A 25,279-nucleotide genomic window follows, 5' to 3' on the forward strand; every position below is an offset into this window, starting at 1 on the left:
AAGGAGTGACGTTATCCCCACAATCTGATCACAAATTTGGTCATACATGTTACATTCTGGCCATGCTAACATATTGTCACTAAGTCATCTCTGTTAGATATGAGTTATATTGTTTTAGCACTGTGTCCTGTCATTTCTGTCTAGATCGGAGATGTACTAGCTAACTTGTCACAGATGGTGCTGTTCCCAGCTTGTCACAGCCAGCCAGATATTGTCTAACACAATGTTAAGCAGATGACGTCCTTGCATTCTCCCGACAAGCCTTGTTTTTAGAGTTTCCTTAGTATTACTCAGTTTGTATCATTATTGTCAGGGGGATATCCTCAAATTAAGATTTATGGGGTACATGAGGGCTACAGCTGAGAAATATTATCCTGGCTTTTGGTCTGACTGAAGATTTCACTGACAGTGATGTCTTTTGTATCTCTCCCATGACTAGATGGAAGAACTGGTGGGTCAGAGGTATCCTCACGCTGGCCATGATCTCCTTCTTCTTCATCATCATCTATCTAGGACCAATAGTGCTCATGATGATTGTAAGTGTCACCTGGAGGTTTCTGCTCGAGTGTGACAATAAGCTGATCTATAACCCGTGTATTCTTCTTCTTGCAGGTGATGTGTGTGCAGATCAAGTGTTTCCAGGAGATCATCATGATCGGCTACAATGTCTACCATTCCTACGATCTACCTTGGTTCCGGACACTTAGCTGGTAGGACATGGTTTTGGTAAAGGAATTAAACTCTTCAGTTCAGCCTATAACTGGATCAAGAAGGGGGGCTGTCTCCTTGTAAAGAATGGCCGTATGATCACCAGAACCATAATGTCAGCACCATTACTGTCTAGTTACTAGAGATGTGTGAATACGATTCGAAACGGCAGTTTCGAATACCACGCTTCCATAGGAATGAATGGGAGCAACCAGCGTGCAGGGGGTTTAGTGGCTGGACGCCGGCTGCGTCCATTCATTCCTATGGAGCAAGGTATTCGAAACGCCATTTTGAATACTATTCATTCATCTCTACTAGTTACAGATCATCTGAGAGCTGCATGCTGGGCCAACATGAGCGATACTTATATTTACTGATATTTCAGGCCATGGCAATTATTTCCTATGTTCACACTAGCACTTGCACTCCGTTATTTGGGTCCATGTGGGAGATGTGGCCTGATAAAACAACAGTTACAATGGATCCCGATGGGCCCTATTGACTATATGGGGTCCTTTGGGTGTCCTCTGTGCAGGACTTTTTTTCTCTGGTGATTTTCGGTGGACACTGTGACAGTCGCCAATGAAGACGTGAACATAGCCTTACATACATGTCAGGGCACCTACTGGCGTTCCTTTGTTGCCCTCTCAGAATGTTCTCTAAGAAGCCGCATCCAGGGCCCCAATGGGTATAGGCTCTACTTGTGATAGCAGGAATCACTACTCTGACTACAACTTATATAGTATATATGGTGTGACACATGTATGGCTTGAGAAAGCGCGAAACAGTTGTTGTCTTTTGCCTATATGCATTACTCCCTCCCTATTGATGATTTAATGATCCATGAAATAAAGGACTGTTTCAGAATAGACCAGCTTCGGGTGAGTGCCCCCCGCTTTCGCTTTTTTCTTTGTGCCGTTTGTTTTGTTTACAGGGTGTAGAGCACCATCCTGCTAGGTATCATTTGATATAGTCGTGTCCATTCATTTTTGCTGACAGGTTGTGTTTTTTCTCTTTTTTTTTTTTTTTTTGCATACATTCAAGAGGGAATAGATAATGGGATTGAGTTTCTGAGTATGTGTGACTACCAGCACTAGATATATAATGGGAATGTTCTGAGAGGCAATCACTAGGACTCCAGGGGGCGCTACAACAAGTATGTAATGGCAATACAAAAAAATAGAAAAATAGACTGTTTTCTTACCACGTAATCCAGTGAGAATCTTCGAGGTGCCAAACCTTGCCTCCGGACTATGGGAGGGCTAACCATAGGTACAATGCAATAGAAGAAAATTGGCTTGCAACACTCCTTGGGCACTAAAAGTCCAACTTTAATTAAGTCCATTAAAAAACAGTTCACACAAAGGAAAAAAAAGTGCCAAGAAAAAAACACATAGGGTGAGTGCGTTAAAAGAAAGGGGTAGACATCCCCCTTAGACATCCCTGCTATGATTAAGGGGGATGTCTACCCCGAAACACGTTAGCATTTTCTTTTAACGCACTCACCCTATGTTTTTTTTTCTTGGCACTTTTTTTTCCTTTTGTGTGAACTGTTTTTTAATGGACTAAATCAAAGTTGGACTTTTAGTACCCAAGGAGTGTTGCAAGCCTATTTTCTTCTATTGCATCGTATGTAATGGCAATATTTAGACACAACATTTTCATTAAACATTTTTAAGTTAACATTCAATGTAACGGAGCAGCCATGTTAAACATCAATAGCAAATTCTGTTTGCTGCTTTCAAATCATCCACAATGATTTCCACAATGAAGGACGTGCTCCAGGGTCAAATATTTATTAATATTATTATAAAGCCTCATGTAGTTTACTCTGGGTCCTGATGTTCCTTTTGAGGATTATATAGTATGCCCTAGCCAGATCTATGACAACGGATTGAACAGAATGGAAACCCCCGCTGAAATAAATTTAGCATGGAAGTCATGCAGATGTCATCCAAGAGCCTTCTGTTAAAAAAAAAAAACAAAGCAAATCTGCCCCCCTCAGCCTGCAGACTTGATCGTGTGCATGAGTCCTTGGTATAATTATTTGTACTTGTTTAATATTGTCCCTGTCTTGGTTATCCGCAGGTACTTCTTGTTATGTGTCAACTACTTCTTTTATGGAGAGACAGTCACTGACTACTTCTTTACTCTGGTCCAAAGAGAGGAGCCGCTAAGAATCCTCAGCAAATATCATCGCTTCATTTCCTTTGCTCTTTATCTTATTGGTAGGAAGGTTCCCCATATTTGCTTTATTCGCACCCATACAATGTATATACATACATACAAGCATGTGACTTCAAGCTTCTCTACTTCAGGCCCCCTACGCACCGCCTTGTTCATTCTACTGTCCGCAAAACCTCTGATCTTTATTTTACAAAGCACTTGTATGGTCTTGTATACAAGGCCGTGCTGTAAATTCTGACAGGGTCGGTTTCATAGTTTGCTGATGCTTTCTATGGCTCAGGTATGGTCTGTAAAAACGATGGACGTTTTTATGGCGCCATAACTCTAATCCAAAATTACACATAATATCTGAAAATATTGGATGGAGTTTAAGATGGTCTAGTGCTTTCTAAAACTTATACAGTATTGGTGAATATGCCCCAATAGCCTTGCAGTAATATTTGCACATTACATACATAAGGCTTTGTTCATCCCACCACTATATTTTGTTATCTAAGTTACCTCTCCTCCCCCTTTAGATGTCTTACATACAATGTCACTGGATTATGTCTTCCTTTATCTCCAGGTTTTTGTATGTTTGTGCTGAGCCTGGTGAAGAAGCATTACCGACTCCAGTTTTACATGGTAAATACTGAACATTTTTCACTGTTTTATACAACATTAATCCATGTACACATCAAAAAGCCGACCTCCGAGAATGGTATACATGATGATGGGAGTATATACAGTATTTATACGGGTCCCTCGGAGAAGGAGGAAATTGCCTGAATCCCTTTCCATATGGTGATTACAAGTAATTCGAGATGAAAAGCGGAAATGTGACTGTCAGATGCAAGTAATAATGGAAATTAGAGAAGCCTCTGCTTTGTGTTGTTTACGGTCTTGTACAGTAAGTAGTGATCGTGGCCTGCAGCAGAGGAAGATTTAATAGATGTCTGTCCATCCTTTATACAAGGACTTAAAATGTTTTATTTTTTTAAAAAATAGCCCTATAACTATATTATAGGATTTTATTTTTCTCCTGCTAGTCTCAAATGGCACTTTAAGAAGGTACCATTTACAGGAGGAGAGTCAATTCTATCATATGTTAGGTGGTGCCCCTCCTGGCACCCGTACCAATTAGTGAGACCCACACTTATAATGAGAACAGGGATCCTCTGACTGACGGATGGCTGGCTGCATGGTATGCTCTGACTACAATATAGCAAGTTAGCATATGCCATCATTTAATGATTGGTGGCGGTCTGACCTGTGCTGATTCCAATGTGGCAGGAGAGCCATAACATTTTCCCTGCGTTGCGGTACTTCTATCTAACTATTGTAGGGGAAAGCTTTGAAGAATTCCTGCGCATATCTTATGCTTCAGTCCCTTGATCCAGAGGATTTGGGGGTCTCAGGAGTTGGAGCCACACTGATCAGATAGTGATACCAGATTCTTGAGACTGGCCATTACTGGGAATGGCATCTTTAACCTTTGTCTGCTTCTATCTACCTATAAATCAATACATTTTTGTCTTATTTTTCTAGTTTGGCTGGACTCATGTCACTCTTCTGATCGTTGTCACACAGTCTCACCTAATAATTCACAACTTGTTCGAAGGCATGATCTGGTAAGTCCCTATTCTACTGACCAAGAATGTAAACAATGACCCTGGTATATTTGGCCACTGAAAAGAGAATGGGACAACTGTGAATTATGTTAGGATGTCCAAAAGACTACAGGACAATTACTGGAGGGGTTTGCAGTATAGTAGCTAAGAACATCTGCCTTCAGGTATACCATTGCGTAATGTGCTGGCCGCGTGCTGCCCGCATGAATCATGCAGACAGGATTGTGAACTACTTTCCTGTCCCATGATCCCTGTGGAGATTTGGCGGCAAGCACACGGACCCCATTATATTCTATGGGGATCCGTGTGCTTTTACCACACAGTACTTTGCAGTTGCATTTGGTATTCCGTTCAGGGGGTCTCTATGCGAACTCCCCCGGACGGAATACCAACGCAGATGGGAATGAGGGGTAAGGCTGGTTTTGCATGTTAGCTGCAGTGTCCATTTCAAGACTGTCACAGTAACTGCTGAAAATCGATGGACGAAAAAGTGCTGCAAGCCTAGGTTCTTCATGTGGCAATTTCAGTTTAAAACCACGGGCACCCGATGGAATCAGTTATAGTCGAATCAATGTAAAAAAAAACAAAACAAAAAAAAACATATCCCATTATGGTCCAGAGCTAATGACACTGGGGTGCAGATGAGAACATGGCGTAAGCAGACAATGTGTATGCTTGATCCATCTTCTGACTTGTCACATAAGGTTGCTCAATATATCGGCCAAAACAGAGTGTTGCAAATTCCTCCTGCTCTAGGGCACACTGAGACTGTATTGTGTAGTCTACCATTTATGCAGATCTGCAATATCATCCCGGGACAAAAAGACATTCTTATCTAACCCCTAGAGCTTAACGCATTGCAGACCAATGATGCAATATTTTTCCCAACGTGGTGATTGAGCCAGAAATGTAAATCTCAGTAGAGCTTTTTCTTCTTCTTTTTTTTTTTTTTTTTTTTTCAGAAATAGATTTTGTAATATTTAGAATATTTAGAAAAATGTGTCCATTCTTGCTCTTGGCTTTTGTCCATCTCTATTTTTATCACAATAACTAGATAGTATAAATAGCCCCCAAGGCTGGCATTCTGTTACTACAAGGCAAATAAGCCAAGCATATCATTACTGACCTCCCCCTCCTCATCTGGATGACACCGGCCCACTACCCTCTTGCTTAGATTGTAAGCCTATTAAGCCTGGCCTTTCATGTATATTGTCTCTTCATAAGGGCAGCTTTGAAGGGAATGTTTGGCACCGTTCTATATTCTCTGGATATGACTCAACTATTTGCCTTGATTTTCCAGTGTTTTATATTTAGCTCTGACGGTGTTTTGTCATTTGTTTGTTCCCCATGATAACGCACTATATAATACAGTAAGTATTGTATACCTGTGCGACCACCCCGGGAGAACCGTGCAGGAGGCTGGACTGTCACGGTGACCTTATAGGCACCAGAACTCCCAGGAGAGGTGCACAGGGTAATAGGTAGAGTCAGTTAGTTGTGACGCCAGTTGGAGTATTGAGACACCCGCTGGTCCCTGGGCTGAGATGGTGATGTGGGTGCCAGTGCTCTACTCCAACAAAGAGCATTTGCCCAGGGCTTAGCTACAGGGAAGGCAATGTCCAGGCCAGGATCAGTAGAAGTGCTCACTGCTTTATTGTAACAGGCATCTGCTGGTCACTTGTCCTGTAGCAGTGAGCTGTGGCACAGTGGCTTGTAGCTGGCTGACACCTTCCCATGTATTAGCAGAGAGTCTAAGATGTCTGCAGGTCCAGCTTCTGGTCTACTGCAGGGGCTCAGTTACCTTGTAGAGTTCGGTGCAGGCTACCGGGGTTATAGCTCTGCTTAGCCTGATGTAATCCTGTCCTCTTACTGATAGTGATGGGGGCGCTGTCACAGCTTCTCTGTCCTGCTACTGCTGTGGCAATCCTCACAACACAGTGTCTGACACACAAGATGGCGGCTACTGCCACACTTCTCCTTCCTTCCCTGGCTCTTACAGAATACTACTTCCTGTCCCTGCTATGACTATTTCCTGTTCCAGCTACAGATCCACTCACTATAGTGTGTGTTGCTATGGAGACCACAGCTCACTAGGACAAGTGATACCAGAGAACAATAGCTTAACAACATTACACAAATGAATACAGAATAAACATGGCAACATATACAAACTATCATAACATGTAAGGCACTTCTATGGCCAAATAACCATTAGTAACTCCTGTGAGGGGGTTACACCTGCACTATACCTATACAATATCAGACACAGAATAGTGACGTAACGATCACGTGTTCTGAAGGTGACCATACAGAATAGCTGAATGTCCGCTGTACCTGTTTATTATGGCAGGTTCACGCTCCGGCTAATGTGTATAGTGATAACTCCCCCGATTTCACAATGAAGATGTTAGTTTTTAGTTTATCTATATCTTTTATTCTCTTATCAGACATAAGCAACCACCAGATGTGTATTGTAAAAGCTTACCCCTCTTTTTCTATAGGGAACACATGCACTACTCAGCTGGCCCAGCATGGAAGGAATAGGTTAGCCGAGCGAGCGTTCAGCTCACAGCAATGTCATGTGTACAGCTAATAATAATACATTTTATTTATATAGCGCCAACATATTCCGCAGCGCTGTACAATTTGTAGGGTTCAAATACAGACAGAAAGATGCATTACAAAGAAAGTCATTTCACACAATGGGACTGAGGGCCCTGCTCGCAAGAGCTTACAATCTACAGTTAGTTTAACCTGACGCATAAGAAAGCATATACATGGCTATATTACAGACTGATAATATTGGGCCCATACATGGACTACCTACAGAATGTCTCTAATGCAAAATGCTATGAAATCCTTTTGCCACAACTTTCACGTGTACATTGACTTTAATGCTGCAGTCGACGTTCGGGCACATAGGTCAGATTTTGGTTTGTAAAATCTTCCCTTCTCCGAGCACTTTGGTGCCATCCCATATATTCTCACAACACACTTTGTTTTTCTCCTTCCTTAATGGTTCTGGTTATCAGGCAGCGTATGACTTGCAGATTTCTAATATGTTGTTCCTGTTCCCGCAGGTTCATAGTGCCCATCTCCTGTGTGATCTGTAATGATATCATGGCATACATGTTTGGCTTCTTCTTTGGTCGAACTCCTCTTATCAAGGTAAGGGAAACAAGTTGTCTGACTTGGATTAATGCTGTAAATAGAGTTACGGGGTTTTTTTGGGCTGATGATCTACACTAGGCTAGGTCACCAATACCTTATCATAGGGTGTCCAATATCCAGCCACCCTCACCAGTCAGGCACTTGGGCTAGCACCGCTTCCTCTTCTCATGCCATTTGATGTCACATTTATTGCTTGCCACTCAAATGAAAAGGATTGAGCCAAGCACGGTCTCTATAGACTGTATGGTGCTGTCTGTGCTAAAGAGGCTACAGCGCTTGTCCAAGAGCCGTAGCCTCTTTAAACTGCTGGTCAGCTGGGGTGCTAGATTTGTGAAAAGCCACTTATTAGTAAAAATAAAATACTATACTTCAGATTCTGCACTGTTGGTGACTTGTCAGTGCAATGCCACAAGGTCCAGAAGTCATGCTGTGGCACTGAAACTTGCCAACCCTATACAGCACTGAAGTATTATAATACAAAACAGCAAAGTCACTTGATACAGACCTTCCAAGGTTCACTCAAACACTGCTGCAACTTTTAAGAGTAGGTCAACCTCCAAAAATTGTCAGAAAAACAGAGAGGAGGTGCACGCAGATATTGTGATGATGAGATGTCTTCAATTGTAGAGCAAGGTTAGAGTTCATGTAAACTACTACTGTTGCCCCTGTACAAACACAACTCGATTTGGACGGATCATACTCCTTTTTTCCTTTTTTTTTGTTGTTCTGCAAGTAGAATAAAAATGTGTATTTTCTTAATCCTACTTGCAGTCTTTCACTATTGTGGCTTCATTCTGTCTTATTATCCAATTGAAGGAATTGGGACTGATGTAAATCCACAGTAGATGAACATATTGTAATTTATGTGGCCTGTAACCTTGTTCTCTCTGTCTATTGCTCTAGCTATCTATCTCTCTAGCCATCTAGCTAGCTGTCTATATGTATGAAGACATTTTAGACCACAAGAGTTACATCTGATAACCCTCTCAAGTGTCAACCTAATATAAGCCAGTTTGTATTACACCGCTCCTATTGAAATATGATTGGGGACCAAGTAATACAAGATGGCAGCAGGTCCGCCAGAGTGAGTGACATGCAGCTCTCTACATAATCGTACAGACACAATTTCCAGTAATATAATTTTAGTTGCTTACAGCCACCACTATGGAGATCTTATCACAGCTCACATTAATAGTAGGCTGTACGCAGTATATTCTGGCTATTGGTAGCTTTGCGTTACCCTGAGACGTCTCCATTATGCAGTTGCCAGAACTCATGTATAGGAAAGATATAGACCTGTGCTTTAGAGTCCCCTGGCTATTTATCCTGACTTCTGCTGTGGTTGTCTCTGTTCTCACCAGCTATCACCCAAGAAGACGTGGGAAGGATTTATTGGCGGATTCTTCTCTACAGTATTGTTTGGCATATTGGTAAGTGCTTGGTTTTAGCCACATTCTCCTTCAAGGGAGTATACAAAATTTAGAATGAACAAGATTAACATGCTGTATGTCATAGTTGCAAGTTAGTGTCTTAGGGGCTTCATGAAAATGGCGTTCAACCTAAATGCCATATTTTTTTAACATATTATACCAGGAAACTGGCTTAAGTATACTGATAAATGTCTCCGAATAAGCTCCAAAATTGCTGCCTCTTTATATGTAGGGAATGATATAGCTGTTCCTGTCAGCAGCCACCACTGAAGGGGGCTCAGTGCATATGGATTTATGCTGCAGATGTACAAATCTGTGTGTAGTGAGGGCCCCCTAGTGGAGACTGCAGGAAACAGAGGAAGCTGTTCAGTGTCCTCTGCAACAGGCCCCAGTGCAGCTTTGTGAGAAGGATCCTTTAGTCATCCAGATGTAATATGCAGCTCAATGAAGGTTGTCTTTGAGAACTCCTACTGTCTTTAAGCTATGTTTGGTATTGTACTATTCCAGTGAATGGAGCTGAGCTGCAGTACCGGACAAAGCCTTAGGACAAGAGTGGCGCTTATTCTGAAGTAAAGCAGCCATATTTTTCTAATCTCTAATAACACTTTCAATCACCATTGTTACCAGATTCCTATCTTATATGTAAGGAAGTTATTTGATATGTATCCATATCTATACAGGTGTATACACACTTTCTAATAGTTACAGCTCTTACAATATAGTTGATCATTTCTGACACAAAAGTGTCAGAAAAGTAATAGACTTCATATTGGCGTCAACTGAGTTTCTCAAAAACAGTTCTGGAAAAAACAGATGATTTCTAGTGATTTTCACCAGGCGGGTAATGACAAAACTAAAATCTGATATTCGGTTATGCAGCAGTTCTGTGCTAAGCCCTAGATATCAGGTGCCACCGAATGTCTGTTGTCTACATAGTTACTACTATAAAGGTCCCCACCTTCATTGTGTGGAATTAATCCACTGTTCCCGGCTTATATTCCTTTTAGTTGTCTTACTTCATGGCTGGCTACAGTTACTTTGTATGTCCAGTGGAGTTCAACAACGACACCAACAGGTTTATGGTGGACTGTGAACCATCAGACCTCTTCCAGTTACAAGAATATCATATCCCTGCTGTGCTGCAGTCTGTTATTGGCTGGGTAAGTACTGCTATCTATCTATATCTATCTATCTATCTATCTATCTATCTATCTATCTATCTATCTATCTATCCATGTCATATATGTCTATCTATCCATCTATCTATGTCGTATATGTCTGTCTATCTATCTATCTATCTATCTATCTATCTATCTATCTATCTATCTATCTATCTCATATATGTCTATCTTCTATAGACATATTTAAGTCTTTACAGGGAATTTCTAAGCTAAAAATATTGATGACCTGTCAAAGGTCATCAATATTAATTTGGTGGAGGGTCTGACACATGGTACCCCTACCAATCAACTTCTCTCTGTAGCAGGAAGCAGACATTGCTGTTCTCTGTGTAGTGGTCAGACCAGGTTACTGCATTTATTTAGATTACATTTATTTAAATGAGAGCTAAGCTGCAGTGACTCAGTTCCACCACTACACAGAAAACAGCGCTGTCTGCTTCCTAAAAAACCCAAAACATTCAAAGTATAATATATATGTACATATTATAAAATATCCTACAGAAATGGTGCACGAATAACATGCTTGTGAACAATAGTAATGTCTTTCATTGCAGCTGCAACTAATACAGAGGTAGCATCTAGCTCTAATAGAAATGCTCAACTCTACTGTATACAGTATTGTTATATTGAACATTTAGCCTTTAAGTATACATGGTGCTATACAGATTAAGAGGGTCATCTAGTAGCCATAGTGCAGAGGATGTGTACAGCTGCCGCAGACCCTGCCACATCTGACAGCCTTGTACTGTCTCGGGTGGTATTTTGCGGTGTTTGATAGAAAATTTCCATATCTTACAGTTTCCCACCAATTCAGCGGTTTTTATATATGGTTCGCTAGTTTGTCAAGCAGCTCTCTAGTAACATTGTAGCATTATCTCATGATATATTCAGTACAGCCATGTATTGATTTGTCTGTTTTCATATATAATTTAATTCTACATAATAAAATAACTGAGGCCTATTCTCTTAGACCTATGTGTTGTGCTGTTCCTCTGTCATTACTACTGAAAAGATGAATTTATAAATGTAAAACTGTGTGTTTTCATTCCTCTTGTCAAGGTCTTGGCCTCAGTGGGTGCCGCTATTCCCCAGGTTAAGCACCTTCCACCCCGCAGAGGTCTTAGGCTCTGTTCACACTGATGTTATTTGTACATCTGATTTTCTATTATTTTTATAGCAGCAATGATCCAGCCTGCAGAGCTATTCGTACCAGAAGCATTATGAACTACTAATACCCGTCTGTCAGAATTTATTTGACAACACTCTGCCATAGCTCATTTATGTGGAAACAGCTCTTAAAAATAATACATCTCCCTCCTAAGAGTAACAATGACTATGTGGCATCTCCTGATATTCTTATCTCCTCCTACAGAAGACCGTCTGGATGTATCCCTTCCAAATCCACAGCATTGCCCTGTCCACGTTTGCGTCACTCATCGGTCCTTTTGGCGGATTCTTTGCCAGCGGATTTAAGAGAGCCTTCAAAATAAAAGTAATTATTCTGAGAACGTCTGCAGAGGAGCGGTGCATGCCTGTCATCGTGTGACCTTACTGCAGTTATCCATGTCACATATATCTACCTAGTGTTAGAACTGTATGACTGTCCATAGCATAGCAACTTCTTATTGTTCTCCTTTCCCATTTTTGTGCCGCCACAATTTATTTTTTTTGTATTTCTATCACATTACAGGATTTTGCCAACACAATCCCAGGTCATGGAGGGATCATGGATAGGTTTGACTGTCAATACTTGATGGCCACATTTGTGAATGTGTATATCGCAAGCTTCATCAGGTTAGTGAAGATCAGATACTGCCTTCCTCTACCTGCTGCAAAGTTCTCTTCTTCGCCTATTGTTAAAGAGGTACTCCAGGACTTTAATATTGGTGACTTGGGACAGGCCGTCGTCATCAGATCAGCTGCAGCATAGTGTGCGGAGCTGTGCTAGTTCTCATGCTGGGAGTCAGACCCCAGCGATCTGATACTGAGGATCTATCCTAAGGATCAACTAAATGAAAAAAAATCCTAGTTTTTTGCAGGCAGTTGTAATGCAGACCTATGTGTATCTATAGTTACAGACTACAATTGAACCTTTGGTAGTCTGATCCTGCAGTCATGTTTCCTTGTATCTGTACTGTAATACTTACTATAGATGAGTGAGTATATTCGATCGGCATCAACTTTTTACTGCCCCTCCCACCTTCCCTGGCACTTTTTTACACCAAGAACTATGCGGCGGAAGTATTCGATCGAATATACTCATCTCTAATTCTTACCAACACACTTTGGTACAATAGGGCTTGGGTTAGCAAGGAATACGTAATCTATACGTCCTTTTGTTCCCACATGTAGATTATTGCTAACAGTAGTACAGAGAGCTGCCATCTAGGGCTGGGGCATTATGAGCTAAATCAAAATTAATTGGGCATGTTACCTTTAATTATGATTAATGATGGTTATTTATGTCATAGCCCTTTTAAAGTATGAGTATGCATAGGGGGAACCATGTGTGATTTCTCACGAGGTTCGCCAGATGGTTTTTTTCATAACTGCACACGTCCAAACTGAAACTGTTATACTCTGGGCTCTCTTCAAACCCCAGAGTATAAAATGCTGAGGTGCAGGAGAGGTGATGAAACATAAAAAGCAGTGTTACTCACCTCTCCTGGTTGCCGGTGCGGCTCTCCCTTCTCTTCTGGTGTTCTGACAGACGTTCTGGGGCCACTGAGGCTTGCGACTGGGTCAGTCAGAAGACCGGAAGGAAAGAGAGTCTCATTGGAGCTCAGGAGAGGGGAGTAACACACTTTTATGTTTGATCACCTTCCCTGGGCCTCCGCTTCTTATACTCCCTCCCGATTAGGACCATTCATTCGGGCCTATTCCGGAGCAGAATGCAGTGACAGGATACTGGTGAACGCATCGGCATTCCGTCGAAGCTAACCGCACAGTATGTTCACACTTGGATTCCATTTTCCGCCATGTGAACATACCATTAAGTTACAGGCTCGCACCATAGCAGCCTGATCCATCATGGTCACACCATGCTTAGAGCTGAAAAATAACCAGCGATGCAGAAAATAAGCAGCAAAGAAAAATTCATCTTAGGCAATGACTTGCATAGTCTTCTAATATTTCACTGTCTGTTTCTCTTTTTCAGGGGACCCAACCCAAGTAAACTAATCCAGCAGTTCTTAACTTTACGTCCTGACCAACAAATTCACATCTTCAACACACTGAAAGCACACCTAACGGAAAGGGGGATGCTGGGAAATGGCGAGGGCGTGTAAAATAGCTCTATGTCCATTCTGGACAAAACACCTCCACCTGGCACATGTGGGTTCACTGTCCAACAACGCTGTTCCAGCCCTTCCCAGAGAGGACTCATTAACCCCTGTGCTGCCGGAGAAAGTTCCAGAAGCCCCTTCCCTCCTTTTGTAAACCTATGTGCGATGTCATACATTGGCTGTATTATTTTATTGTTCTTTCTTCACATCCTGTTTACATATAATTTCTGAAGACAAAGCCTGTTACCTACCCAGCCATACCCACAAAAGGGGGTGCCTGTAAAAGTTGGGGGACCTCACCAAGGTGAGATACTGGAGGAGGTTTTAAAAGTGGAGTACAGAAAAGCTTTCTTTAGTTCCTGGAGTCTATAAAGAAGAAAATAGAAGGATCAAATGGGCTTTCCAGTATCTGATGATTTAAGCTTTTATTGCGTGTAATAGGATTCAGTGCTTTACTTATCAAACTTCCTAATTTTTTCTCTTAAAGGGGTTTTGTGGCAGACTGGGTTAAAATCAATACTCTGGATCCTCACTGCTGCCATTCTGACGCTCTGCTGATCTTTACCTCCTGGTCCTGTTGAGACAAACCAAAAATGCCTAAGCATTCACTGGCTGCTGCGGTGCCCCTGACCGGTGAGCATTTCTAGTGTGTTGTAATGGGACCGGAGATTAGTAGGAACCTGGTAGGAGTGGCAGGGGATTGGTGAAATGAGTGTGGCCTTTTTTTTCCTGCAACCTGTATGACTTTTTGGTCACTTTACAAAAATATTAGCTTGTTGTAGCCCATATATCTATAAATCATGTCATCCTTTACCCTCACCCCAGCTTCCCTTGTATAAGCTATGTAATACAGGGCTGCACTTGTGATGCCCATAAGTCCCATTATAGCAGCAGTCATACAGTTTATCCACACGGCCACGTATACTGCATCCTCTTCTGTGTAGATTCTGCTGTGTGTACCTGGACGTATATACTAAACGCTCAGCACCTGCACAGATGAGAATGCATTCAGGGATGGTCACATAGGAAAATCACAAGACTGCCACCATCTTGTACCCTATGAATGGGGATAACCAGGGCGCTGTGATGTTTACATAGCCCATACAAAGGCACCTCTAGCCTTTCTGCTGAGGGGCGGCAGTAAAGTATGGCATCATTTAGAGATGTACGTGCTGCAAATGTGTATAGACCATTAGTAAATATTTCCTCTTAATTACCACGCTCTGATAAATGCCACACAATAATTCCCAGAATGCATCATTCCTCGTTGCACTTTTTACTTGTGCAGTCAGTTTACATCATGTCACCATAAGCATGGCAATAGCTGAACACTGCCACCATTGCTGCTTGTCTCACTGAATAACTGGGGATTGCTCCCTACGCTGCTTGCAATAAAACTAGACCCTGCTGGACACCCAGAATCCTCTCTGTTCTCCCTTTGCTTAGTAGGGCTTGTAATGCTGTGTATATCAGGTGCCATTTCCTTAAAGCTTAGATTACAGAAATAAGGTTAAGGCTAAATCAGGTTGTGTTTATTAAAGAGGGCCTTTCATGGGTTTGGGCACAGGCAGTTCTGTATACTGTTGGAAAGCCGACTGCGCTGAATTCAGCGCGCTGTCGGCTTTCACGATCTGTGCCCCGTGTAAAGAGCTAGCGGTCCCGGTACCGTAGCTCTTTACATTCAGACTGTCAGGAACATCCTTCTCCACAGCAGCGCCTATAGTGCTGTACAGTGTGAGTGGGGAGGAACGCCCCCTCCCCTCCTGATAATACTAGTCTATGGACGAGCACTGTGAGCAGAGGGAGGGGGCGTTCCTCCCCGCTCACACTGTACAGCGCTATTGGCGCTGCTGTGGCGAAGGATGTTCCTAACAGACTATCAGGAATGCCCTTCTGGCTGTAAATAGCTACGGTACCGGGACCGCTAGCTCTTTACCCGGGGCACAGATCGGGAAAGCCGACAGCGCGCTGAATTCAGCGCAGCCGGCTTTCCAGCAGTATATAGAACGGCCTGTGCCCAAATCAATGAAAGGTCCTCTTCAAAGGGTGGTTCCGGCCGTACATACAATATTAAGAGATTAGACCTGTTAATAATGGAAGTGCTCAGTTTGCAGTCCAGCCGCAGGTTTAGGATGTAGTCCTATAGCCCCGTGTGTGGCCCTTAGACGGCCCTATACAGCAGTGTGTCCTATGGGTTGTTGACTTGAGTGTGGAATTTGTGCCTAATTTTCAGCGGTCTCCTCTACATAGGGAATTGCTCTTTAATATTTTATGACCCTTAATCCATATTTGCTAAGAGGCTGCTCTATAATAGGGAGAGAATTGCCCGGCAGGACATTGGTGGGGCAGTGAGTACAAGCAGCAGGGGCATGTGGAAATCCGTAAGTCAACCTGTGGTCAGAAGCCTCTTTGAGGAACTCGAGTTTTTCTTTGCACCACTTTCCCTACTACCCCTGGGACAGGAAACGGTTGGTCATGTTGTATTTTTAGTATTTTATTCTCTGCACAGGCACCATGTTGTGACTGTCACCACTCACACTGTTTTAGCCTGTATGTATATTAGCATTTTATGAGTGTTACATCTGGTTTAAGTTATGTCTTTTTTTATTTTAGGCTTTCTTATGAAGGACTGGTTATGTAGAATATGTATTGTCCCTCACATCTGCCTCTGGTTTTGCATTTGCCTGTATACATGATACGGCCCATGTGCCTCTCGTCTGTTTTGCAAGGACTTCCGCATACACACAACATTTATTACTTGTACAACATCCTTCCTGCAATTTTTTTTTTATACATTTTGTCCAGTTCCTTAAACATATTCATATTGTGAAACTCCTCTTATGGTTTCTTTATAGGGGAATGCTTGAAGCCTTTTTTTCTTAATTTAAGGGGAGTTGTATGAGCTTAGAAAAAGATGGCTGCTATTGTAGTAGAACTGCAGTGCAATAGCAGATATAGTCCATGGACAGGAGCGGCACTGTTTCTGACAAAAGGCAACCACGTTTTCATAATCTTATACAACCCCTTTGAGAGTGGCTTGTCTCTAATTCACAATCAGTGGCGCCAACTAGTGTTCAGGAACAAGTGCTATTCCAAACTTGCCCAGGATCTACTGTAATAAGAGGTGACAACCCCGGACTAAAAGAAGAGCAGGGAAATTTGGGACCAGTAGAATGCTCCTTCGTTTGATGGGTCACGTGGGCACATTGTGTCGGTCATATTGGTAAAAGGGAGCAAGTTACAAAAGGGGCCTTGGTCTCACCAGGAGGGCTGTGGCCACACCAAAAAATATGACAATGTATGAGTAGAGCCCCAACCTCCATACCAGTCTGAGAATGAAAGGGATGTAGTAATCGTGCTGGGTTTTCCATGAACAGTGACAGGACTGCACAACCCTGTGTCTACCTTGTGGAAAACAGTGAAAAGTCTGCAGCACTGACCTCCTTTCCCCCTTTAGTCTTAGGATTAGCGGGGGTCCCAGAGGCCATAAAGTTAAGGCATATCCTGGAGGTAAGGTATTACTGTATAGGATGGGAATCTCCTTTAGGCCAGGGCTACACTGCAACTTTGGCTCTGAACATTGCAACATATACTAGGTCGCAATGGGACTCCATTCACCTAGGCTAAGTTCACATGTGAGTTTTTCAGTCGGAATTTGATGTGGAGGCCGCCTCAGATTCTGGACCAAAAAATGGCTAGCTGCGCCTGGATGCTGGTGCAGTTCACCGGCATCCAGTCGTGGCATTCTGCTCCAGATTAGGTCCAAATGAATGGGTCTAGTCGGGAGGCGGATGTCCGTGGCTAAATCAGCCGTGGAATCCGCTGAAGAAAGGGTATGTCGCTCCTTTTTTCCGCGAGCGGCAATAGATTGCTCGCGGAAAAAGGAAATGACCGGCTCCCTTTAATTTCAATCGGAGGCGGTTTTTTGAGCTGGATTTTGCATCAAAATCCTGACCAAAAAACCCAGTGTGAACTCTGCCATTAGTCAAGGAGTTGCAGGGTGTCATGCTGCGAGTCACAGCCTAAGTTGCCACGTAGGCCAAGCCTATATTAAATCCCTTCATCCATAAAACCATCAACATTTTTGGTGCCTGTCAGCATTTGAAAGGGAATTTGATGCTTATGTAGATTTACAATTTAGGATTCATTTAATTCAATAAAACTTACAGATCTGCAAAATTCCTAGTATTGTCTCTGCCAAAGTCCAAACTTGCCCTTGAGTTCTGATTTCAGGCTTGGATAGGAGTGCGGGACATCATATTATCTTAATATGCAGATATGCCAGGCTCCTATTCATTGCACTGGGAGGCAGACGCTGCTTTTTCATCTAGCAGAAAAAAAGACGAGTCCTGCCCAATTTTCAGGTGGATTCTGCTGAAATCTTCCATCGAAGTGAATGGGAGCATGAAACTTTTCTGCTGATGGTAGGAGGATTTCCGTGATGCATTTTGCATGGTGGGTCCCATCCCAAAATCCACATAGAACTAACCCTAAGGCCATGGGTGAGGTGTATATAGACAGGCAGTGCCCCTGCTATCAGAAGATATTAGAGTAGTACACCGCAGTTACAATTAGGCATATTTATTGGTATTTATGTTTTTATTAACTCTTGGAGGTGTAGGGCCTCTTTATTGAATTGCTACATGTAAAAGGATATTTTAAGGCATGGAGGTCAACTTTGTCCAAAATATTCCTGTATTCGTTTCCCAGCCTCTGTCATTATGCCCTACTAGGCCTTATGACTGTTTGGACCTAACTCTATTGGGTCCTATGGGATGACTTGGTGTGATCATGTATTATGCAGTCGCCTCTATGTGAATGGGTGCCATGTAATGCAGCATGCCTTGGCATAGCAGCCGATGAAAAGTAACCAGTTATATACATGTGTGTACAACCTACAAGCTAGGATATGAAAATAAAAAAAACATAACCAGATCATAACAGAAGTCCTATGTCTTTGGCCTGCTTGTACATAAGCAAGGTAATCCAGATTTCCTTAAAGGGGCTGTGCAAATTGTCAACTTATCAGACATTGATTATAATGGAGCACAGAGGAAGTTGGCTTGATAACTCACATCAGAATCCACGTGGAACTAAAGCCTTCCATTGACTTTAATAGGTTCTGTTTTCTGCGTGGAACGCATTGAAGACAATGGAGGCTTAATTTCTGCGTAGATTCTGACACGAGTTATCATGCCAGAATCAGCGCCAACTTCCTCCTTGTGAATGCCCTCTTAGTGTCTGACTGCTGGGACCCCAATGATCATGCGAAAAGGGGTCCTGACCCCCCATATGAATGGAATAGCAGGTTGGGCATATAAACAGTCATTTAATCTTGATGACCTACCCCTGTGTAAGACTTCTCTCTAGCTGTCCCACAGGACCCCTGCCCTTGTGATTGGTGAGGGTCTTAGAGGTTGAGTGCACTGTGTTCAGTGCCTGTGAGAAGAAGCCGAGTCTAGTGCACTCACACTTATTGGCTGGTCTGTGTAATAGCCAGAATTGCAGCGGGACTGAGCATGTGTGACCACCATCATTGACATATTAGGTGGATATTCTAAGAGAGAATCACTAGGACACCAGGGGGTGCTATAACAAATATCTAACACAGTAGTTTTTAAAAATTCCAATGGAAACATTGTGTTGCCTGATTGAATATGGTAAATTTATATTTATTTGTTGGACAACCCCTTTAAAGGAAATATTCCATTCTGCGTTATTATTAAAAAAAAAAAAATTAAATTGTGATTATTTTTTTTTTGATTTTTTTTTTTACATTTATTTATATTTTTTTACCAACTAGGACTACTGGCGGTGAGGGTGGTAATAATTCCAGTATGTGAAGAGTCTGCTAAAATCAAGTTTAGAAGGTTTTAACTGCATTGATTAGTTTTTCTTCATGTTAATGGTGCATTCTGTATTATGTATATATTGGATATTGTTACAAGTCATATGTCAGATTATTTTTTTATGTGCATTTGTATGTGAGATATGGATTGTTTCTGTTTTATTATATGGTTAGGGGGAAGCTTGTAAATAGAATTTAGTAGGTTTTACTTTCAAGTTATCCCTTTCAAAACCCATTCTATAAGTGACATGACTACTTACGTAAGGGTGCTCATACACATGAAAGCAAAGTCGGACTAATCCACAGGTGCCTAGCCGCTGCTTATCTGTTGCTGCTAGGTGTCTGAACTGAGGGTACATGTCTATGGGAATGTTATTTGACCGAAAAGTATATGGCCACCTTTACACTGGTACAAGCCACCTTTTGGCTCCCTTGTTGAGCCCATCCTAGTGAATGTGAGTGACAGACTTCCTGTTAGACCTGGCTGCTTACACTTGGGGTACCCTGGACATTATTTATTAGGGAACCTGAAGTCCTCCCTGATATAATCCAAAGGTGGAACTCCATCTTCTTTACTAGAGTACTCTTTAATGCAGCTAAGGCCTCGTTCACATCTGCGTTGGTATTCCCCCGAACAGAATATGGAACACAACTGCAAGTGGTGTGCCAGTGAAAGCACGCGGACCGCATAGACTATAATGGGGTCCGTGTGCTGGCCACCAGATCTCCGCGGACAGGAAACTAGTTCACAATCTACTTTCCTGCCCACATGATTCGTGCGGGAAGCGCATGGCCAGCACACGGACCCCACTATAATCTATGGGGTCTGTGTGCTTTTATTGCACACCGCCTGCACTTGTGTTCGGGGGATCCCCATGCGGACTCCCTGAACGGAATACCAAATGCAGATGTGAACAAAGGGTACGGCTCCACGTTGCGGATTGGGTTGAGCAGAAGGGAGATGTATAAGAGCTTTCTTTATATTTCCCATTCCCTTAGGAGGCTCTCTTTTTACTTTGGTGCAAAATCTACTCCAAAAAAAGCTGCTTTTCCACTTCTTGTAACCTCAGCCATACATTGTTAGACTCAGCGGAGGGCCGCATCTACTGTATGATGGATACCATCAGCGCCCCAAGAACCCCATTACTTACAATAAGCTCTTTGGTCTTTGTGTTCGTTATTTGAGGGGAAGAATATACTAACACACACACACACACACATATATATATATATATATATATATATATATATATATATGTGTGTGTGTGTATTTCTCCCATCCTAGCTAACAGAATATACAACACAGATGTGAATATAGCCTTAATGGCCACTTACAGTTTCACACTACATACAACCTGTAATGTCTATAGCTGTTGGCGTTCAGAATAACCAGGTATTGACCTTCCGGTCATTGATGATAAAGTAGTTTCTATTTGCAGATGTTTATCATGTTACATTTATTAATGTCATAAAAAGAAAAATTATATATTTTATGTAAAAAAACAAACAACCAACCAAACCGCAGGTGCAGCAGATGTTATTGCTTTAAAGCTATTTATTTTAATGTCTACTACCACCCTAGCATATACACAACCACTTTATTGTTATTATTGCAGTTTTGTCTGTTTTTGTCTTGCCTATGTCATATTGGATTACATACATATTGTATATGTTCTTGTTTATGTGGTCTTTTCATTTCAGACGGTTTGGCTTATATTTGGTTTCAGCACATGGGTTCTTCTCATTCACCTCGGTCTATCTGTACATTATATCAAAAACTTTGGTCACAAAACAGCTCACCTGTACAAACTTCTCAGTGAGGTGCACGATCCGCTGCCTTCGGGACTTCAAGGCCAAGATAATATAAATCCCAATTCAAAAGAAAGATGGATCTGCAACACTCCTCTTCATTAATAAAACTTCATCTTTAATTCCGTTTCATAGGACAATACAAAACTCCATACAAAAGATAGAAAAAACAACAAATACAAAAAAGACGCAATAAAAACCGCTGTCAGTATAACATCGCTGAGCGCGATGTTATACTGACAGCGGTTTTTATTGCGTCTTTTACTTATTAAACTGTAATTTATAATCTGGTATTTCACATATATATATATATATATATATATATATATATATATATATATATATATATATACTGCATTAGCTCAATATATTGAATGTTACACTTCAACTGTTGGATCATCGTTTGACCCAATATCAGATGTCAAGGATTGCTATAGACATTAATAATAATAATAATAATAATAATAAATTTTATTTATATAGCGCCAACATATTCCGCAGCGCTGTACAATTTGTAGTGTTCAAATACAGACAGAAAGATACATTACAAAGAAAATCATTTCACACAATGGGACTGACATTAGATTTTCATTGGATCCATATTGGTGTAAAACAAATGTGACGTGTTGGCCAGCTCTGCCGAGTCTGTAGATTATTAACAGTTCAGTGATCCCTAATAATGTGTTTTGAAAAAAAAAAAAAAAAAAAATTACATGGGTTACCCATTGGGTAGATGCTATGGTAGCGGGTCCCATTAGCAGACTTGGATTGAGCAGGACAGTCCCACATTTTGGGTTCTTTCTCGCCATTCCAGATGGCAGGTAGCAATTTCAACTCTATCTGTGTCCTTAGGATGCAAATAAAGTTGAATACAATGGTGGAACACAGCGATCAGCTGATGTCTCCACCATTCAGGCATTGGTTGATGATGTCTGCGGCAGGAAGACGTAATAAGCGCTGTGATAAAGACATCGCTACAACCAGATCCTGTAGGCAACTTTGTAGGAACAGGGTTAAATTAGTATACCTTTTTTATTGTACGTAATATATTCATTGACTGGTCACTAAGGGGGCACCGGGCATTATGTGGGGGCTATTTGAGGGAAAACTATGGCTCTTGGCTCGGACTGTAGTACACGGGTTCACACACATTGCACACCTCCTGTCTCCTACCATAACCTGTATAGTGTGATATATAATTCATTTTTTCACTACTACTGTGAATATAGGTGACGTAACAGCGTTTCTGTGAGCACCAGGACCTCAGGTTTTGCCGCTATGATGGTATTGTCATTATTTTGGGAACTTTGCATAGACACTTGGTGGTTTCCAGGTTAAAAAAAGAAAACCAAATTCCCAGAAGCTTAATTTTTTATTTTGCTCTTATAAAACAGGCTTTATACAGTAATCCAGAAATGGATGATAAGAATCCTAATTGTCCTGTTTGTATGATTCCAGCACAAGCGGCCTAATAAAAATCGTACAGAGAACACGGGGTTAATTGTTTGCAGATCGCCTCCATCTTCGGTTGGAGACTTGAATGGGGGAAGTGCTGGGATTTTTTTTTTTTTTTATGCATTTTTTGTGTTCTCTTTAACCCAAATATTACCTACCTAGGAATCTAATCTCATGTTTTATGTTCATAGACTGAAGCCTTTCTCATAATCCAGCTTTACACGACTGCCAAACATCACAAAGTGACTAAATGTTGTTATATACCCAGCATATAGATACATGGTGGGCACCTGAATCAAACAGTTTTTCCTCCTTTGGCATCACTGTCTTTAGCAATATGCAAATGAGGTTTTTGGATCAATGAGGGCGTTACCGCTTTGTTGCAACTACACCACCACTGTTGCTCCAAAGATCTAATTTGCCGATTAAAAGAGGAACAGAGGGGATAGCACTGGGTCTGGGTCTCCTGAATCAATCTATATGCGGGCTGGGGTCTGGTTAAGAATCCCTTTAACACATACTGTACATACAATACTTACTGTATAGTGATTTTTTAAGGGGATTATCTAGAGCATTCGGGATACACAGGGGGCCACACATAACTCTATACATGAGTCTTTAGTTTTATTTTACTTGGAACCCCCACAGTTATCAAATCCTTTGCTGACCTGAACCACAGTGATGGTACCATAGACCACAGGGTGGTCTGGGTGTTTGTGGGGGGGAAAATATTTTACATTTTTTATTTATTTTTGTTTTATATTTACATGTTGGACAGTCTGATTTTATTTGTATAGGTCTGACATATGTAACTAATAGGCCAACGTTATCTGACGGAAGCGCTGATGGCCTATTCTATGTGGACATACCTTTTCTTACAGTATGGGTAACATATTCCCCGACATATCCGCTGACTGTAATAGAGAACTAAACCCAAGACGTCTAGATCTCATTGTGCGTTCTGGTATATTACACTGCTTGTGTGGTGTACGGCAGATTATTCAGTGTTTTTCGGTAACTAACAAGAGTATTGGATGTGTCTAAACCTCCTTACATTGTAATGTCATTTGCTCTGTATATTAGCATCCTAGAGGACAACTAATGTGATGTTAGAAGAACAGTTTGACTTTTTAAAGAGAGAAAACCAATCCCAATACTTACAGATTTGTTTAGAATTAGTTTTTTTGCGGTTTTCCCTACATTTTGTCTTGCATTAAAACCTCTTATCTGTTAAATATTCTGTAAAATCTTCATATTATAGTCAGGTCAGTGTCTTTGAATTATGGTGTAATAGTCTAGATTTGGGAAATGGTTTTCCCCCTTCTTCACCCATCACCACAACTCCCTTTTTTCCCCCCAAAGTGTAATTTATTTATTTATTTTTATAAATGCATATATGTAGTTTTATAGATGGTTCTGCTGACTCCATCAGCTACATAGTACGTGTGTGTATATGTATGTACGGGTTTGTGTATTTTGATATTTTATTGGGTTTTTCAGGGCAGGATAAGTCATCAGTATATGATCGAAAGGAGTCCCGCTGTTATTCAGCTGTTTGTAAGAGGCCACGACAGTCACAAGATACTGCGGCAATTAATCAGTTGAATGGGACTGAGTTGCTATACCGTGCACAACCCACACAATGTATACAGTGCTGTGCTATATATTACAGCACTCGCCTGGACGCTGTGTCCTCTTCAACCTGCTCATGCTGGGTTTTGCATGCCTACCAATCGTATATTGATGACCTATCTTAGGGACCGTCATCTATATACAAGTCCTGAAACTCTCCCATTTAATTCCCCTAATGCTGTCCAATCTGCAGACATCTTAGAAAACATTAAGTATAACTCATCATTTATTCCTATAAATCTGTGCTGACTATGAGTTTAGAGTCCAGTGGGCGGTCCTAGTCAGTGACTGGCAGCTATCATGATACTGGGAAAGACGTCAGTCACAGCAAAGAACCGACCACTGGAGTCGGCCAAGGTTTCAATCAATAAATGATAAGTTATACTAAATCTTTTCCCCAAAAGCTATATATCAACGTGCTCAGCTCCTCCTGCTCTATGACATGCTGCCTGCTCATGGGACTGCATTTCAATGTGGTTCCCTGTAAGTAACATTTTGTTTTTTATCCAACCAATCCTGATATTTGCAAACTAGGCAGAAAACATATCCTTATTTATCTTCTCATTGATACTTTTCTTTCTTATACTTGTTATGGGACTGCACAAAAGATCTTATATATCATATTACTATGTGTGATATATATACTGTGTATATATATATATATATATATATATATATATATATATATATTTACAGTCCTATGAAAAAGTTTGGGCACCCCTATTAATCTTAATCATTTTTAGTTCTAAATATTTTGGTATTTGCAACAGCCATTTCAGTTTGATATATCTAATAACTGATGGACACAGTAATATTTCAGGATTGAAATGAGGTTTATTGTACTAACAGAAAATGTGCAATATGCATTAAACCAAAATTTGACCGGTGCAAAAGTATGGGCACCTCAACAGAAAAGTGACATTAATATTTAGTAGATCCTCCTTTTGCAAAGATAACAGCCTCT

General features: G+C 41.3%; 2 protein-coding genes across 2 annotated transcripts in view; both read left to right on the forward strand.

Moving 5' to 3' along the window:
• The window catches only part of CDS2 (CDP-diacylglycerol synthase 2), a 54,170-nt gene extending 39,057 nt beyond the window's left edge, over nucleotides 1-15,113 (forward strand). Inside the window, exons 3-13 of the mRNA XM_075273042.1 lie at nucleotides 440-536; nucleotides 613-710; nucleotides 2,797-2,936; nucleotides 3,461-3,519; nucleotides 4,423-4,505; nucleotides 7,586-7,673; nucleotides 9,038-9,106; nucleotides 10,114-10,266; nucleotides 11,660-11,779; nucleotides 11,978-12,081; nucleotides 13,445-15,113. Of these exons, the coding sequence (XP_075129143.1) occupies nucleotides 440-536; nucleotides 613-710; nucleotides 2,797-2,936; nucleotides 3,461-3,519; nucleotides 4,423-4,505; nucleotides 7,586-7,673; nucleotides 9,038-9,106; nucleotides 10,114-10,266; nucleotides 11,660-11,779; nucleotides 11,978-12,081; nucleotides 13,445-13,574 (1,141 nt within the window). The 3' untranslated portion in view covers nucleotides 13,575-15,113. The remainder of the gene's footprint in view (nucleotides 1-439; nucleotides 537-612; nucleotides 711-2,796; nucleotides 2,937-3,460; nucleotides 3,520-4,422; nucleotides 4,506-7,585; nucleotides 7,674-9,037; nucleotides 9,107-10,113; nucleotides 10,267-11,659; nucleotides 11,780-11,977; nucleotides 12,082-13,444) is intronic.
• LOC142202758 (gastrokine-1-like) overlaps nucleotides 1-25,279 on the forward strand; it is a 474,099-nt gene that overhangs the window by 209,583 nt on the left and 239,237 nt on the right. The gene's annotated exons all lie outside the window — the stretch shown is intronic.

This window comes from Leptodactylus fuscus, chromosome 5, assembly GCF_031893055.1.
Source record: "Leptodactylus fuscus isolate aLepFus1 chromosome 5, aLepFus1.hap2, whole genome shotgun sequence".
NCBI classification, from domain to species: domain Eukaryota; kingdom Metazoa; phylum Chordata; class Amphibia; order Anura; family Leptodactylidae; genus Leptodactylus; species Leptodactylus fuscus.